At 48.3% G+C, this 17,802-nt stretch overlaps 1 protein-coding gene across 2 annotated transcripts in view; it reads right to left on the reverse strand.

Moving 5' to 3' along the window:
- Nucleotides 1-2,534: 2,534 nt before the first annotated feature.
- The window catches only part of Maml3 (mastermind like transcriptional coactivator 3), a 424,042-nt gene continuing 408,774 nt past the window's right edge, over nt 2,535-17,802 (reverse strand). The window contains exons 3-5 of one of the 2 annotated variants that reach the window (XM_036191147.1): nt 12,773-13,033; nt 6,971-7,055; nt 2,535-5,649 (exon numbers count right to left, since the gene is read on the reverse strand). In XM_036191147.1, the coding sequence (XP_036047040.1) occupies nt 4,652-5,649; nt 6,971-7,055; nt 12,773-13,033 (1,344 nt within the window). In that variant the 3' untranslated portion in view covers nt 2,535-4,651. The remainder of the gene's footprint in view (nt 5,650-6,970; nt 7,056-12,772; nt 13,034-17,802) is intronic. The other variant, XM_036191148.1, reaches the window with a different exon arrangement.

The following is a 17,802-nucleotide window of genomic DNA, read 5'->3' on the forward strand; positions in this document are numbered from 1 at the left end:
CTCCCAGATCCCCCTTTCTCAGAGACAGTCCTTGAAACAACTCACCTGAGTCTGGGAACTGAGTCTTCTTAATTCACGAAGAAGTTGCACGTGTCTCATATGCCCTTTGACTTCCTGGAACTCTAGAAATGCTGTCTCTTTGACCCTTCATGGCACAGAGAGCTCTGGGACCTTTTAACACCAGAAGACCACACACAGGAAACATTTATTTTTGGGACAGGGTTTTCCTGTGTCAACCAGGTAGCCCCACACTCAAGGAGATCCACTTGCTTCTGCTGGGATTAAAGGTGTGTGTGTGTGTGTGTGTGTGTGTGTGTGTGTGTGTGTGTGTGTGTGATGCCCAACAAGAGAGCACAAAGCTGGACCAGCAGAACAGAACTACCATCACTTGGATAGGAACCACACATTGGAAGGAGAAAGGTAGACTTGAATTCTCATGGTGCCAATGGCAGTTGCCATGCCTGCAGTGGAGGAGACAAAGGGGAGGGTGTGTACTGTGCCCAGGGGTAGTTACTGCTACAGCAAGGGGTTTGACAGCAACCCTATGGCTTGTTACTGTCCGCGGGCCAAATGATTTCAAATGCCCTCGGTCTCAGGAGACTAACTTTCACATTGGTCCTTGACACACAAAAATCTTATGAATCAGCTGGTGCCCTGGCCCCACCTCCAATACTGTCCTGACTCTTAAGATCCATCAGTTCTGGGCATCGTCTAGACTGGCATCTACAATCATCTTTTAGAATCCTCTCAGGCACTTGAGAGGTGCCTGTGAAAATGTTTAAACACGAACTTCATACCACACATTCAGTTTTATCTTAATAAAATTATAGATTTATTTATTTCTTTTTAGAGAAGAAAGGTAGCCACTCATTCAGTGCCCAACAGATCTTAGTATAAATTTTAAAGGAGTCCTCATCATTCTTGGAGCTTCATGATTTTATCCTGTTGTCAACTCCCTCTCTCGTTCCCCTTCCAACCAAAGCAGGTTTGCTTTTACCAGCCTGTTACCTGTGAGTCTGAGCCCATCCAGGGCCAGCCCAGTGGCAGGACACTTTCCCCAATAGCACTGCCAGCCACTCCGGAAGCACAGCCCGCTGTGGCTCAGGCTAGCCTCTTTTTCACGGTCTAGTTAATTCTTTCTCTTGAGTTATGTGTATTAAAACTCACCTTTGTTTTGGAACCATTTCTACAGATGATGTTTTTCTGTGGTCTAATTTTCTGCTTATCTCAAGAGTTTTGAAACATGTTATTTTACTGTGTTTGAAGTTTAACGGGGTATCTTAAGGGCAGGTCTGCTCAAAGTGGAGAAATGGATCCCCATGTATGCAATATGTTAATGAAGGGCTTGAAGGAGGAGGAAAGCAGAGAGGAACAGCAGGCAGAAGACAGGAAGAAATCAAGCAAGGGTGCAAGTGGAAGCCATGCCCCAGCCTCTGCCTGATCCTACAGCACACCGGACCATCATGCAGCCTCAGAGTTTGTCCAGACAAGTCACTGGCCTCCCACAGCAGCGAGCTATTGGCTAGAGTTAGAAGGGTATAAACTTGAAGCATTTCCAGCTCAGGGCGGGTGCAGGAAAAGCTGGGTCAGACCCTGCTTTACAGCTGCGTCATGGGCTAGCAGAGGGACCCAGGGAAGTGGAGGCGTCCAAACTGCCCCTTACAGGGGGTAAGATGGCTGAATTGTTTCTCCCTAGCATATTCCAATGTTTTTCCATCAAATTTTTGCTATCCATTTTCCCTTCAGTATATTTTTACACATTTATTTGTGTGTTTGTCTGTGTGTGTGCACATGAGCCACAGGGCTCATATAGAGGTCAAAGGACAACCTGCGGGGGGTCAGTTCTCTCCTTCCACCCTGTAGGTTCCAGGGATTGAACCCAGGTCATCAGGCTTGGTGGCAGGTGCCTTTACCTGATGAGCTGGCCCCCCTATTTTCTAAATGCTCTGGCTGAGCTAGTTTTGTTCTGGTCCTGGATCTATGAACTGACCTCATCCTGTTAGACCTTCCTCCCTTTCAACACATCCCTCAGGGTGCTCTAGGAAATTTAGAGAGTCTCGCTTGTGTGGTTGAATTAAGAAGGCTTGAGAGTGATTGATTTCTACTGTTAAATCATTGTTTAAAGAACGACACCACAATTCCGAGAAAGGAGCCTGTAGTTATTAGTCCACTAAACCCCAGGAATGATACATCTGCTTAAGCTGATGCTGGGCAGGAGAGGAAGCCGTAGCATAGTTACCCTTAGCAACCTCTATGCTATGGCTTGATTCAGAGAGTGACATTTTATTTCTGTTGGTTGTTTCTTCTTTAAAAGTGGCATGTCAATATTGCTTCACTTCTATATTTCAGAGTTCTGTACATTCCTTAAAGGAAATGAGCAAGGCCTGATGTACAAAGTAAAAACAGAAGATTAGAAAAATCTGAAACAAATGAAGGAAGTTGCCGTAGGTCGGAGAGTATAAACCAGTAATTAGATGTCACCTGAAATGTGATATACCACCTCTTCAATGATGAGTTAGGGAGGAAATAAAAATACTCTATTTTAAACAAACATTATATATATATATTTATATTTATATGTATACTTTTTACATAGAGTAGACCCAGTGATATCTGTAGCATTGTAAAAACTTATGTACAAATAACTTTTTTTTTAGACATTACATATACATCAGCACCTTAGTAAAAACAAAACAAATGACCTCATTAAAATCTACCGCTCTAGTAGTTGGTCCTCAGGCTGAGCACTTACAGGACGAGGGAGGCTACTCTCTGCACCTCCACTGTCTCCTCACTGCTGTGTGTTTCTTTCCTGTAACCTAGCAGGAAAAGGTGATACATTTGTGTTCTGTTTCCTCACTTCACTATTTTATTTTTATTATTTTTATTTTTTTGGTTTTTAGTCAAGTTTCCCTAGTGGCAGTACCTCCCCGTTCTGGGGGTTCAGTCACCCTGCCACCACCTCTGTGGAGAGGCCCACAGCTGCTCCTCAACCCTGGGGCCTCCCGCTTCACTCCCTGTCAGAGCAGGTCTGGAACTCTCAGGATCCGGGGAACAGAGCCACCATGCTCTGCCTCAGCTTTCCGCTGCAGCACACCTTCTCTGGACTTCCTTGGGTATGGCCGGTGCAGTCCCCACAGGCTCTGGTTCTTCTGTAGTAAGATATATGTGAAGGCAGCCAGTTTGTAGGATGTATGTGTGTTGTGTCTGTACACGTGCATTTGTGTGGTTAGGAGAACAGCAAACACCATGGAAAAATGCCACTTGACCTCCAAGATGGGATTGTGGGAGGGAAGAAAGAGCAAGAGACAAGGCTTATGACCATGGAGGCTGTTAATTCCTTTGTGGTTTTCATTTCGGGCAGGTACGTGTGACTGACCAAGAAACCTGCCACACAGCTTTTGAAGTAGATTGCCTTCAGCACGGGGACCATATCTCCCTCTCTGTAGCATCCACATTGCTAGGATGGAGTTCTGATTTTTCAGCTTTTCCATCTCTAGCATTTTGATATTTGCCTTTCTGATGATAAGCAAGACTGGTTCCCAAGAGTCCCCATTCCCACTAGGTGAAAGAGCCAGGATCTTCAGGCCACTCTTCCCTGGGGATAGCAGAAGTATGGGTGTGACTCCTATAAACCACTTGGCTCCTGCAGAGACTGTTGTACGTCAGACTTGGTCAAAATTCTTCTCGCTTTGACTCTGCCTTGGCCTGGGTGCTTCACTTCCTGGGTAGTCTGGAGAGAGAAGTGAAGGCAGGCTGGCACAGGAGGAGCAGAGGCCGTGGTGAGGGAGGAAGGGGCTGAGCTGGCAGACCCTGAATTCAGCAGGGGTCTTTCCACCCTCTGGCCATAAACAGATGAAAATTAGCTAGATGTGTCAAATCGGAAGGGGACTCCAGGAATCTCAGGACAACCTAGAGTGATGGCCGCCATGGCCGCTGGCGGAGGCTGACCTTCAGGGCTACTAGATGGGCCCTTTGCAAGCATCATTGTCTATCCCGCTGAGGGGGTTGGCAGCAACACCTTGCCATTCCTGAGGGTCATCGCTGGGCAGGAGACGGACAGACCTGCAGGACCCTTGCTTGTCTCCCTTGGGCCAGCTCAGGCGAACTTACTGTTCTTCATGCCTGCCTCCGCATCCAGGAGCACGTCTGGAAGTATACAACACCTTCCATCCAGCATTCAGAGCATTTCTGACCTATGCACATGGCCTGTTTGTCTCCCAGCATCCTCTGCTGGGCTTTCTCTGGCTGAGGTTCCATCTCCGAGGTCTTGGGACCTGAGGCAGGAAGGTCTAAGGAGACCTCATCTTGGGCCACAGTCCCTCTGGGCTGGAACAACTCTTTATGGACCAGTAGATCCCAGGAGTGCTTAGCAGAGGAACTCTTGCTGCCTCAGCTTACCCACCTGCTCTCCACATCCCTTCTCTGCAAGCAGGTGTCTGTGTGGCCTCTCTACTCGATTGCTCTTTGGAAGGCAGGTGGGATGAAGCCCCACGGAGCTGGGGTCGATACCTGGACCTCCCACTGTCAGCCAGCTGTTGTTTTCTCAGTTTACGTGGGTCAAAAAAAACACAAAACAAGGATGGAACACCATCCTGTTTCTTTCTCGCCTGTGAGACTTCCGCCACTCCAGCTCTTGGGCCCCTTCTGACTAGGGGTTAAATAGCTCATCAAGTTCTTGCATCCACTCATCCCCTGGGCCACCTTTGATGATGGAGTCCACGAGGTCTGTGCTGTCTGGGAGGCCGGGGAAGGAAGCCCCAGCACCCTCACCACTATAACTGTATGACATGTCCTGGGCGGGGTTGCGCTCATAGGCCTGGCCCTGGTTGCCTGCAGCAAAGCTGCCGCCCGCCATCTGCTGCTGTGCTGGGGGTTGGCTGAATGTCGCCATGCCAGGGACACCCTGGCTCAGACCAGACATGACCAGTGGCCTCACCTGGCTACTACCTTGCTGCCCTGTGAGTGGTGGCATCATCTGGCGGCCCATAGCCGCTGGATTGAGGGTTCTCACTGCGCCAGTGTTAGCGTCCATGACTGACGGGCTCAGTCCCTGTGGGAAGTGTTGTTTGCTCAGTCTTGGCTGACCAGCTTGAAGTGGGTAGCTGGCCCCATTGTTGAACGGTCCCAGCTCTCCACTAGTCCTCCCAGGCACGCCCTGCAAGCCTCTCTGTTGCCAGCTTTGCGCTCCTTGTTGGACGGTTCCCATGACACTCTGAAGTCTTGGTGGGCCTTGGGGCCTTGGCAAGGCCTGGCCCACGGGTCCTTTCAACTGCTGGTGCTGCTGGGAAAGAGCCGAGTTCACCAGCATGCTCTGACCGAAGCCACTCACCATGCCTACCCCTTGTCCAGAGGCAGGCTGTCTGGGTCCCTGGGCTTGGTTGTGTGGGATGTTCATACCACTTTGGTTAGGATGCTGCAACATTTGGGTCATTCCTGTGCTCATGTTGTACATTCCTGGTTGGCTGGTTGGAGGGGCACTATAAGGGGCCAGTCCTATCTCTGACTGGGCTGCTGCTGTGGCCATTGTCCCTGGGTTCTGGGAGGGTCCCATTCCCATCATGCCTGCATTCTGTGCCATCAACCTTGATGTTCGCATGCTCTGCAGGGCTGCCTGGTTCCTCACCGCTGCTATGTCCTGGGGTGAACCTACATGGAAAGAAAGGATAGCCATCACCCACTATTCTCTGTATCAGTATGTTGTAAGATGTTGCTACAATGTTCCTTGGGAATGTCAGTCCTGTATATGAAATGATCCACTGCAATAATAAATCTTCATAAAAGGTCATTACTCAAATGATTAGAACATATGAGTTGTGAAAATTTTGCAAAGTATTGAAAAGTACAAAGTCAGAAATTAAAGTCACCTGAATCCCAGCATCCGGAGAAGATCCCTGCCAACTCTTATTTATATTTAAATAGACACAGAAAATTGAGGTCATACCCTGGTGTTCTGTTTGTTCACGTTCACAATGCAAGTCATTTCCTATTTTGGATACTCTGCCATCAAGTCAGTGGGATGCTATCTCTTCAGGTGTTAGGAAAATGTACCATGGGCTAAGCTGAGTGTGGTGCTATGTACCTGGAAGCCTGTCAACTGGGAAGACAGGGAGGTATGAGGATTGAGAGCCCAGGCTTGGGCTACAGAGTGAACTCCAGGTTGGCCTAAAGTACAGAGTGGGATTCTGTCTCAGAAAGGAGGAGGAGGAAGATGAAGAAGAGAAGAGAGGAGGGAGAATAAATAATGTCTGTTCACCACATAGTCTCTTTGTGAAGTGGAATTCAGTTTGGTAGAGAATCCATTCAATGAAGTCTCCATTTGATTGGGTTTTTTTTTCCTTTAAGACTTGAGTAGGATTTGAGTAGAAGGTTGTTACCGCTGCCTACAAGCTGTCTGACCAATGAGACATGTTTTAGAACCACCTTGTAGCTCTCCATGAGCTCCAGTGTCTCTGACCCATTGGCCTGTGTCTGCAGCTAGAAAAAGAAGCCATGCTGTCTCTGGTTACTTGGCAAAGAATCTCATGTCTTTCTGTAGCAAAGCCCACCCTTTTGGATTGGCAACCACTCTGTACCCCTCCCCTTCCCCCCCCTTCCCTCCCCTCTGTCGCTAAGATGACTGTCTAGCCATGCAAACAGGACAGATACTGGGGCCCACAAGCACTAGCTTGTCCTTACAGATTGTTCAACTGTCAGAATACTCTGTAGCCTTGACAATGGAGAGCGGTCTGAGTGTTGCTACTACACTGTACCCTGGGCTGGCTAGAACTTCTCTGTGACCACCAAAGATCAGCAAGCAGCAGAGGGGTCCTCGGGGAGTCCTTCACGGTTGCTCTTTTCAGTTTGCCAGTTGTTAGGTTGGCTGGTTACTACTCGGATTTAAATAGCGCCTGCAAAGCATTGCGCTGGCTGTGGATCTGCACACGCCTCATTTGGGGAGTCAGGGCCAGCAGGGACACAGTGGCCTCACCTTGGAACTGATTGACCTGCTGCACCGGGTACGGAGTCCGCTGTTGCTGGAGATGCTGGCGGGGCAGATGCGACTGGTGTAGCTGCTAGGAAGACAGGAGACGAGAGAGGCCGGAGGTGAGACAGGGAGACACACCCAGCCCAGCACCTGCCAGCCTGCACGAAGGCAGGCTATTTATTATTATTTTTCCCCCAAAACTAAGTTTTGTGTGGAAAAACAATGCGGATATAGGCAAGGGCTGCGTAAACAAGTGAGTGAATTTTTACGAAGTAGAAGCACCTAGAAAACGAGTCTCACCCTCAAATCCGGAAACAGATGCTGCCAGAAGCCCCAAGCACCCCTCTCCCTTGACCCAGAGCACCGTCAACTTAACTCGGAACCACACGGGCTACTCATCGCTGCCTTTGGACTTCACTGAGGAGTCTGTGTGTGACGTTTCCATTTCTCCTAAGACTGACTCCTCATGCCGAGCTGTAGGTTACTCTCACTACTGACTAGTATTCTATCACACAGACACACCACAGTTTACTAATTCTACTAGGGATGGTCATTGAGGGGGGTTCTAGCCTGGGGCTGTTGCTGATATCACTGTTGGGACATATCTTCTGCTGGTATTTTCCTGCATTTCTGATGTTTGACTTGCTGGCTTGTGCACCAAGTAAAGCAAATTTAACTTTGATTTTCCTGTATCAGTATGACTGCTTTCCTTAGCATCGTGTGGAGCTGGCTCAAAGGGACAGGCTACAACTTTTTAGTGACCTAGTAGATGCTGTGGGTACAGAAAGATAGGCTCCTTGGGATATACATACGTACGTACATACATACATACATACATACATACATAATACATGCATTCATATATAAATGTGTGTGTATATCACACATATACATACATATATACTACATACATCATATGCACATGTATAGGCTAATCACACAATACACATATATGTTAATCTTATTCTCATGAAGTCACACCACCTGTACAATACATGTCTATAAGTAAGATACTCTGGGGCTGGAGAGATGGCTCAGCAGCTAAGAGCACTGGCTGCATTTCCAGAGGTCCTGAGTTCAATTCCCAGCAACCACATGGTGGCTCACAACCATCTACAGTGGGATCTGATGCCCTCTTCTGGCTTAAAGTCATACATGCAGATAGAGTGCTCTTGTACATACAATAAAAAAATAAATAAATCTTAAAAAAAAGTAAGATATTCTGAATTTGGCTGAGCATTGGTGGTGCACACCATCAATCCCAGCACTCGAGAGGCAGAGGCAGGTGAATCTCTGTGAATTCAAGGCCAGCCTGTTCTGCAAAGTGAGTTCTAGGACAGCTAAGGTTACACAGACAAACCCTGTCTCGAGAAACTAAACAACAACAACAATAACAACAAATCCTCTGAATTTGCTGCTCTGAAGCAGACATGTAGAATTCCACCTATTCTAGGAGTCGGAAGCCTGCCTTTTAGTCTTTCCTCTTTGGATCCTGGGGATTCTGCACCACAAGCATCATTACCAACATTCTGGGCAGGCTGTTCCATCATTATCATATGCAAAGGCAAGAGACACAGGGCAGGGGGAGAGAGCAGGGGATGAGGCTTTGAGTTCTCCGTTGGCCATCAAGTCGCCACGTGACCTTGGATGCCGCTTAACCTCTTTCCAGCAGCTGCTGAATATTCATTAAGTACTTTTCATCTGTGAGGGCCAAAAAGAACATGCAAGCAGATCTCCCGCTCTTTGGAGAGCTCATTATAAAAACAGCACCCACTGGCTACTTCTTACCACATGTGTTTCCTTCTATTTTCTCTCTCATGTTTGTTCCTGGGCAGGTCTATAATTTCTGTTTTTCTTTCCTTTCCTCTAAAATGCCAGCCAGCATCCTGGCATCCAAAGGAAAAAACAACAACAACAACCAGAACAGCCTCTGTCCTGTTGACCCCAGCCTGTGCCTCTACCATAGGATTCCACACAAAAAGAGATTCATCAATGCAGACACCATTATGAGTGTAGGCCAGAAACCATGAAACCTTTCAGGCAATAATGCAAGGGCATTACTGAGAGCAAGTTGAGCTTTTAAAAGTTTCTCCTGGCCTAGGAATATAGCTGAGCCAGCAAAGTAATGAACTGCCTCAGAAGCCAAGGCCCTGAGTTCAAGTCCTAGAGCCCAGGTTTTTTAAAAAAAAAAAAAAAAAAAGTCAAGCCTAGTATAAGTCCAGGGCTGGGGAGGCAGAAGCAGGTGGTTCTCTGGCCAAATAGTCTAGCCTTCTTTGAAAGCCCCAGGCCCGGAGAGACTCTCTGTCTTAATAAACAAGGTCGACAGTGCTAGAGAATGCTACCTGTGGTTGATCTATGGCCGACACACACACACACACACACACACACACACACACACACACACACACACACACACACACGAGTTTCTCCTTGTCAAATTTCCTATTTAGTATACAAATTTAACTGCCTCATTTACAGGGAGCAAGCAGTAAGTCGGTAGCAGGTTAGGGTGTGGCCTGGAGTCAGGATTCTCTATTTCCCATTTCATTCCAACCACAGGGGATCCTCCCTAGACTCAGTCTTCCCACCTGTAAATGATGGGATTTCACAATCAGGACTGTTCATCTGAAACCTCAAACGGGGCATTCTGTTTAACCCGCGTGAACAAAGAGCCGGACATGCTACACGCTTGTTGAGAATAAGGCATTAGCCTCAGTCCCCACCCGCTTGTTGTTTTTGTTTTTTTTTTCGAGACAGAATTTCTCTGTGTAGTTTTGGTGCCCAGGCTGGCCTCGAACTCACAGAGATCTTCCTGGCCTGGCTCTGCTCCTGAGTGCTGGGATCAAAGGTGTGTGCCACCACCACCTGGCCCCCACCTGCTTTTAACCTTCTTGGTTCTGATCGCCAGGTCAACTGAGTTCCTGAAGATAGGCAAGAGGATCTCAACTCTGTTTCCCCTCACTTGGGCTTTCACGAAGCACAAGTGTTTCTAATATATTGTTTTCAGAACCGAAAGTGCTGCAGAGACTGAGAAAATCACAGCCAGTGTGGTGCTGATGTGAAAATCAATATTCACTCTCAGGGCTGGGGTGCAGTTCAGCAGCAAAGCCCTTTCCTAACATGTGTGAGGCCCTGGGTTCTATCCCCAGCATTGCCAACAACAATAGCAAAGAAATCTCAAAGCAGAAAGCTAAGACCATCTGACCAAGGAGCCCGAGACACCTGCACTCCCACGAAACACACAGGGCACAGGCAGGCAAGACATTTACACTGACATGGATGGCACATGGGGCTGCAGCTTTTCTACAACAGTCCCTAATGCTATCCTGTGTCCTAAGAGCCATTTCCATATACATTTGTGCATATGGTTTCCTATGGAATTTGTATACCATCATCTCAAGTAATCTTTAAGACAGGAAAATTATGCAAACCTAACCTGCTAAATGAAGACAGACTTTAAAAAAAAATTATGCATGCTTGTGTGTGTGAGCTTGCATGTCCACATCACACACACACACACACACACACACACACACACACACACACACACATACACACACAGGAATGTATGTATGCGTGTGGTGTATGCCAAGGCACTTATGTGGAGGGTACAGGACAACCTCTGATATTCATCCTTACCTTCTATCTTGTTTGAGATAGGGTCTCTTGCTTGTCCCTGTATATATCAGCTAGCTGGCCTGATAGCTTCTGAGGGTCCCTGTGTTCTCCCATCTCACTGAAGGAATGTTGTGATTACCAATGGGCACTACTATACCTGGGGTTCATGCTTCTCTAGCAGGCATTTTATATATCTCTTCAGCCTTACATGACTTATTTATTTGTTCAAAATCACATTAACTGCAAAAGGATGGACAAGTCCCAACCCTGAGCCAAGCGATTTCAATTTGGTCCCTCCGAAGGTGTGCATCCAGTTGCTAAGGTAACTCAGACAGCATCCTGTTTCCTTCATGTTTTCCAGGTAGTCCCATCTCGCCATGGTTCTGAGGGGTTTCTGTCTTGTCTCCTTGTCCACAAGCACGGGTTTGACACATCTCTTCCTGCAATCTCCCTTTCTATGCCTTCCCCAGGGCTCGGCTGAGCAGGCGGTGGTGGGGCTTGAGAGCACACCCCTGGGTGGGCACAGATGAATTCTGTCTGCTTACCCTGACTCCTTCTGTGCCTTGCTTGCAGCACATGTATCAGAAATCACTTCTCAGGGCACCAGGCACACCTGAAAATGTCCTGGGTTTGGTGGCGGAGAGATTTACAAAGCCCAGCGTCCCTTAGCAGCTCCATTTATCACTGCCGGAGAGATATTAGCACAGCTCCTTGTCACCCGCCTTATGCAGGGTGAGAGGGATAGAGGTTTGTTTGTACAATAGCTGCCAGGTGGCTGACTGACCTTGGTAAGAAGGGAGATAATTACAGAGCTGTTCAGGAACAGAAGCGAGCTATGCTCAACAGCACACCTTTTCTCTTCGGAGGGTGACTGCTCTGACTTGGAACCGCTGTTCTTGGTGGGTAGGGACCTTGATGTGCCTGGATCCTACTCAGTGCCTTGAAGAGGAAACTCCAAAGTTCTAATTCTATTAGGAACAAGTATGAGCAAGACTCAAAGTGTTCCTGGGTTTCCCACGACAGCCTCACACCTGTCATTCAGAGCTGGCCTGCCATGTGAGACGCCCTAAGCAGGTCCCCACAGGGGCCACCAGGGGATCTCCTGGGGACAGACCTAGGTGGTTCTTTGGGATAACACTAAATCAGGCACCAGCGTCTCTCAAAACATAACAAATCAAAGCCTACAAGGGTGGTCTGCAGGGAAGGCTTTCTTCCAGAGCTGGAGGGGTTATATGGCTGGGGTGGGCAAGGTGGCCAAGGGTAAAGGCGGCATCTTTGTACTAGGCCTTCCTTTTACTCACAGATTGCCTGAGCTATAGGAAAAGGTGTTGGGACTTTCTCCAATTGCTCCCTTTCCACGACCCTGGTCAAGTTCCCCGATAGTTCTGTGCCTGATTGTATTGTTGATGGTCTACCATTTACACCCAATTCAGTAGAATTCTCCACTCTTTCCTTCTGAATCATTTGGGTTTCTCTCTCTCTCTCTCTCTCTCTCTCTCTCTCTCTCTCTCTCTCTCTCTCTCATGTGTGTGTGTGTGTGTGTGTGTGTGTGTGAGAGAGAGAGAGAGAGAGAGAGAGAGAGAGAGAGATCAACCCTGAGTTTCATTGCTCAGGGATCATCCGCCTTGTTTCATGAGACAGGCGCTGTCTAGCAAATCCCAGGGCCCCACCTCCCCACGGCTGTGATGATGACGGAAAACTGCCATTCCTGGCTCTTCACACAGGTTTTCTGCAGGGGAACCAAGGTCCTTACGGTTGCATGGCAAGCCCTTTACCAGCTGAACTATCTTCCCAGCTCACGAATTACTTGTACTATTGCTAATTTGCTTAATGCTAGCAATGTTGGGGCCTATGGTAAATGCGAGCTAGCCCCTACCACATGCTGGTTATAAAGACCCCTGAACCAGCGATCAGGAGGAAAGGAGTCAGGCAAGAATGGAAGAACTGTCTTTAGTTAACAGGCCTTCAAATCGACGCTGAAGCCTGTCTTTAAAGAACAAACTAACAAGGGAGAAAAGCCTAGCTAATTGAAAAGGTGACAATTCCACAGGTTCTTCTATGCTCCAGTGAAAGGCCAGTCTTTGCGTATCTTGACAGGGACAATGTTGACTTCCTCTCAAACAGCAGGTGCCACATAAATGCTAGCAAAATTGATGGCTCACACCTGGGGGGGGGGGTGTTACCTACCTGCTCCGCCAGGATCTGCTGCTGCTGTTGTTGCTGCTGCTGCTGCTGCTGCCTCTGCTCCCGGAGGAACTGTTGCTTCTGATGCTCCATCAGGTGGGCCCGTTGATCCATTAGCATCTGCTTCATGATGGCTGCCTGGGGCTGGCTGCCCAGAAAGCCAAGACCCCCAGGACTGGCTCCGGAGACCATGCTGCTCGACCCTGGGGGCACAGAGTTCTGCATGGGGCCCGTGGTCCTGGGAAGACCAACTGTGTGCTGCTCCTGGAGGAAACAAAAGAAAGCGATTCAGAAATTCTGCCGAGACACTTCCTGCCATTTCAAGGGAAACTCGGAGGGGAATGGGGCAGGTGTCCTAGCTGAGGGATTCCAGGGGTTCTGGGTGATACCCATCATACCTCCAGAAAACTATCTTGTCATTCTCCATAAAAATCACCCTGTTGGCCTCACCATAGGAGAACTGGAGAGGCTCCACAGAGGCAGGGAATATGAGCAGTAACAGAATGGGGCTGGGAAATGGGAAGCCAATTCATCTGTTTGCGATGGGATGGCACAGGGGCTGTGCACTGGATTTCAATGTTCTATTTCTCTAAAGAAAGGAAAGAAACCCTCAGGCTGGGCTCAGCGTAAGTCTCAAAGGCAGCATCCATCCTTATCTTTCCTGATAATCCTACTCCTTACTGTCTACTTTGCCAAAACGGACATCTCAGTAAATATGAGAGACATACAGACAAACAGACCTGATATTGGATGTTAGTCTAACTGACCAAAACATCAGCTTTTTTATGTACATGAGTGAGTGTGTGGGTGCATTCTGCCAGACAGTTTTTTGATGAAAACTATATAGTCCTTCCTTCCTTCCTTCCTTCCTTCCTTCCTTCCTTCCTTCCTTCCTTCCTTGCTTTTTTGGGACAGGATTTCTCTGTAACTCTGGCTGTCCTGAAACACCCTCTATAGACCAGGCTAGCCTCAAACTCAAGAGATCCACCCGTCTCTGCCACCTGTGTGCTAAGCTACCACACCCGATCAAAGCTATATAATTTTAAGGTTGGGAAGAGAAAGGGGTTCAGTAGGAGTGGGGAGGACACGAAAGGATAATGGTAAGAAATGTGACCAAAGCTTGTTATATATATGAAATGAGAAGGTCTATATTTTTAAAAGCAATGTAATCTCCTAATCTCTTTAAAAATAGAATTGCATCTCATGTGTCTGGGATAATTTCAGCACCGGGACTGGATTGGGACTCTTGATTCTATAATTATTTGTTGGAGAGCTGATAACAGCTTTTAAGGACTGACCCCCTAGGAAAGAGAGGTAAAGGGGTAAGTGGATATGTGGAGAATGCCCTCAGAAGGGAAGTCTATGCAGCTGAACAGTGGCGGCTACCAGGGGAAAAAAGCTAATGGGCACAGAAGGTGTGTAGACACAACACTCATTTTCTAGACTCTTCTATCAACAAACTCGCAATGGCTAATGCTGTCTGAATGTTCTGTGGAAACAGTCCCTCCAGGTCACTGGTGTCAAGCAACTTATCTGAGCACAAAGATACCCCACTTACATGGCATTCACATAAGGCCAGGAATAGCCATACCATGAGATTTGCCACTGTAGTCCAGGATAAAGGCTTTTATTTATGCTTGTTCTCTGCAATCAGGTAGAGAGCTATGAAATACGTTTAATGTTAATAAAAGGCCTTATGCACTAAAAGATGGGTGCTCCACTTGGCTGTGGGGATCTATGTCCGTGAGAGTTCCCTTATCCTCTTTTTCTGCTGGCTACCTGTCTCTAAGCCCTTGTTCCTCCAGGATCAAGTTGTTTCTCGCCACCTTGAGAAACAAATGGCTGACCAACGGGGCACTTTCACAAAGGGGCTGACACTGGGCGGAGCTGGCCAACCAGCAGGACAGATATCGGTTTGTCTTTCATGTAGTTCAGTCTGTTTACTATTTCCTCTTAATGAAGAGACATTTGAAGGGAAAATGAGATCCAAGGACAACACCTTCCTTAGCTTGTTTGTGACAGGGCTGCTCTGGCTGGCCTTGTTTCTCTTCCTGCACTTTGAGATTGTCCTTGCCTGTGTGACCCCCTGCACAGCTGAGGAATGTACCCAGGGGTGGAGAACCTTCGTTCTCAGCCTTCTCTCCCCTGGGAAAGTAAGTGAAGCAAATGAGGTGATGATGTTCATACATCCAGCCCCATTTTGTCCCTGTGGACACAGTCAAGGTATTACTCTGGGGTTACTTTCATCCCTCAAATGGTCCTGTCTCCAAAGTTCTTTGGGTCCTCAATGCAGACAAGGAGACCCCAAGGCCAGAGCGTTGCCTTCCAAATGCAACATCTTTTGGGGCTGCCCAGCAAGCACACAGGTGCGTGTCCCAAAGGTGAAGGCGCACTGTGCCTGGCTTCCCAAATGGAGCTGGTGCAGGCGGCTGTTTATGTCACGCAGCTTCTTTTAACCTCAAATCTAAGAGGGCTTAATGAGAAAGAGCCTGTCAAATTCTCGGATTCCAAGCCCCTGCTCTTGTTTCTAAGGAGGGGACACACTGGGTTGTGCAATTAGAGAAAACCAGAGTGAGCTTTCGTCATGCGACATGTAATGCCTTGGAGCCAAATGATGCAGTATTTTTAGTTTTAATTACTGTTTGTTCACTGCTCCCAGCCCAGCGATCTCCCTTGCTTTCCACCCAGAATCTTAATACATTCTCTTCCCATTGCATCCAATTTGCTACGTAGATCTTCGTGGCTCTCCAAACACTCTCACTTTTCAGTTAAATAAGGGGAGGAAAAAGAGATCAAAACCAAAGAATGTATCTTACACATGCACCTTCCGCTCCAGGGACAAGAGCTTAACAATTTTCTAACGGCTAGAGAGAGGTAGGAGGGTGTAAAAAACACTCCAACCTCCCCCAAAGAGGCAGTTTCCGACTTCAAAAATCAGAGGCGATAAAAATATCTTCCGAGCGAACAGCCAGCTGTTTATTTATAAACCCACTTGTGGGGAAACTTGCTTTCTCTGAAGGGATTTTTTTTTTTTTTTTGGTCCCTCAAGAACACGCAGCGTTTGGGTGACAGTGACCAGAAATGCAGAGGGGATGGAAGATCGTGGGCTCCAAGGAGAGACAGGGGGCAGCATCCTGGGTACCTGGATCCAGGAGAGCCTGGATTTCGGCCTTTTCTCGGCGTGGCCCCAGGGGACCTTCTTGAGCAGCTGCTGTTCTGCCTGTAGCCCAGCAGATGGTGGTGTGAGCCCGGGACCGCACTCCAGGCCGCGCGCTGAGCCCGCGCCCCCCGCCCTTCGCAGATGGCTTAATCAGGGCTCGGTCCCCCGCCCCGTCAGGGCCGGCGCTGCGGACGTGGAGCCAGGCAGTCAAGTGTTACTGCGTACAGCAGGTAGCCTGGCAACTGCGAGCATAATACGGAGCAGATGGTGTTCGCACGGCGTGATGGACATCACACACGACAGCCTGAGACAATCCAGGAATTCCCTAGTGGCTCAAGGCCCTCTTTGCACAAAATGAGTTCTCTCTCCATGGCCGTGCATCTTGGGGAGTTGTGGGGGTGGAGTGGGGAGGGGAGGGGGCTCTCTCCCTTCCCCACTCTCCGACTGACACCGAACTGGTTTCTTATTACAGACGTTTCTCCAGCCAGAGGGAGAGAGACTTGGGGAGGGGGACAGGAAGCCGACGTGGAAGGAACCCGAAGGATTGGGAACTGGAGGAGATGCTGGGGTACTGTGGCGGCCAGACTCAGGGGCACCTCGCTGTTGTAGGGGACAGGGTTTCTCCAGCCAGAGCAGCACAAAGCTTGTTCAGGGAGGAAGGGACCTCAGTTCACTTTATGCAACCGCGTGGCCTACCTACCAGTCGCCCAAATGAAATTTAGGGTTTTCGTTAAAAAGTCCCCCGGGGCGTAATTTAGCCTCTTCAACTCCAGCCTATCTGCTTACAAGTCCTCAGGGGGCTCCCGCTAAGAGCGCAGGAGTGGTGCCAGGAGCTCCTGGCTGGCCCGAGAGAGTCGCTCACTGCTTGGTGATCCTAACAAAGACCAGGAGCTCTTAGGCAGGGCGGGTGCCCTGGGGCCCCTGAGAAACTCAGCCTTGAGCTCTGCAGCGGGCGCATTGCTGAGTGCCCTTAGCCTGGAGAACACCGGATGAAAGGACATGTGAACAGAGGTAGGGCTATTGTGGGTAGGAAAGAGTTGATATAAATCAATAAGCAAACAGAAAGGATGCCTAGAAAACAAATCTCTCTCTCTCTCTCTCTCTCTCTCACACACACACACACACACACACACACACACACACACATACACACACACACACACACACATTGAACTAGGGCAAGTAATAAAAGAAAAAAAAATCAACCAATCTTGGGGCCAAATGAATTTTTAACTAAATTCTATATATAAAAAGATTTCATATCCAGAATTTAGAGGCTGTCTACAAAGACAAGTTCTAAGTGTCAGAAGGCTGAGGTCTATGGAAGGTGAGGGCTAAGGTCACACCTGCCCAGCAAGGGTGTACTTGCATGTCAGTGAGTAGCAGGCAGGATGATTCCATCACCCAAAGGACCCGGTTGTGACTCCCAGAGGCACAGAGAGGACATCCTGTCTCTATCCAGAATCCCTTGAAATGAAAATCACGTTTAAAAGTGGCCATTGACAATGAAAACTTCTGAGATAAAAAAACTAAGCAGATGTGAAAACCTCCTCCACGTTCTGCAGGAGCAATTTGTGTACAGCAAGAACACAGCTTCTTAAAGTGTGGTTCAGGCTCCCCAACATTAGCATCCCCGCCAGCCCATCCCCAGACCTCGGCAGAAATGCAGATTTCCTGGCTCCACCAGGCCCACTGAATCAGACCAAGTTCTCCAGGTGACAGCTACCCTGTAGTCGTTCAAGAATTACTGGAGCGAGTAATCCTGGCTGATTGCCGCCTGGTCCTGATTTGATTGCAAACTTGCATTTTCAAAATCAAGCCTGAGTGCAGGGTTGCTCTGGTTTCAGTGCAAAATCTTCTGCACTGAGAAGAA

The sequence above is a fragment of the Onychomys torridus genome, chromosome 6 (genome assembly GCF_903995425.1).
Source record: "Onychomys torridus chromosome 6, mOncTor1.1, whole genome shotgun sequence".
NCBI classification, from domain to species: domain Eukaryota; kingdom Metazoa; phylum Chordata; class Mammalia; order Rodentia; family Cricetidae; genus Onychomys; species Onychomys torridus.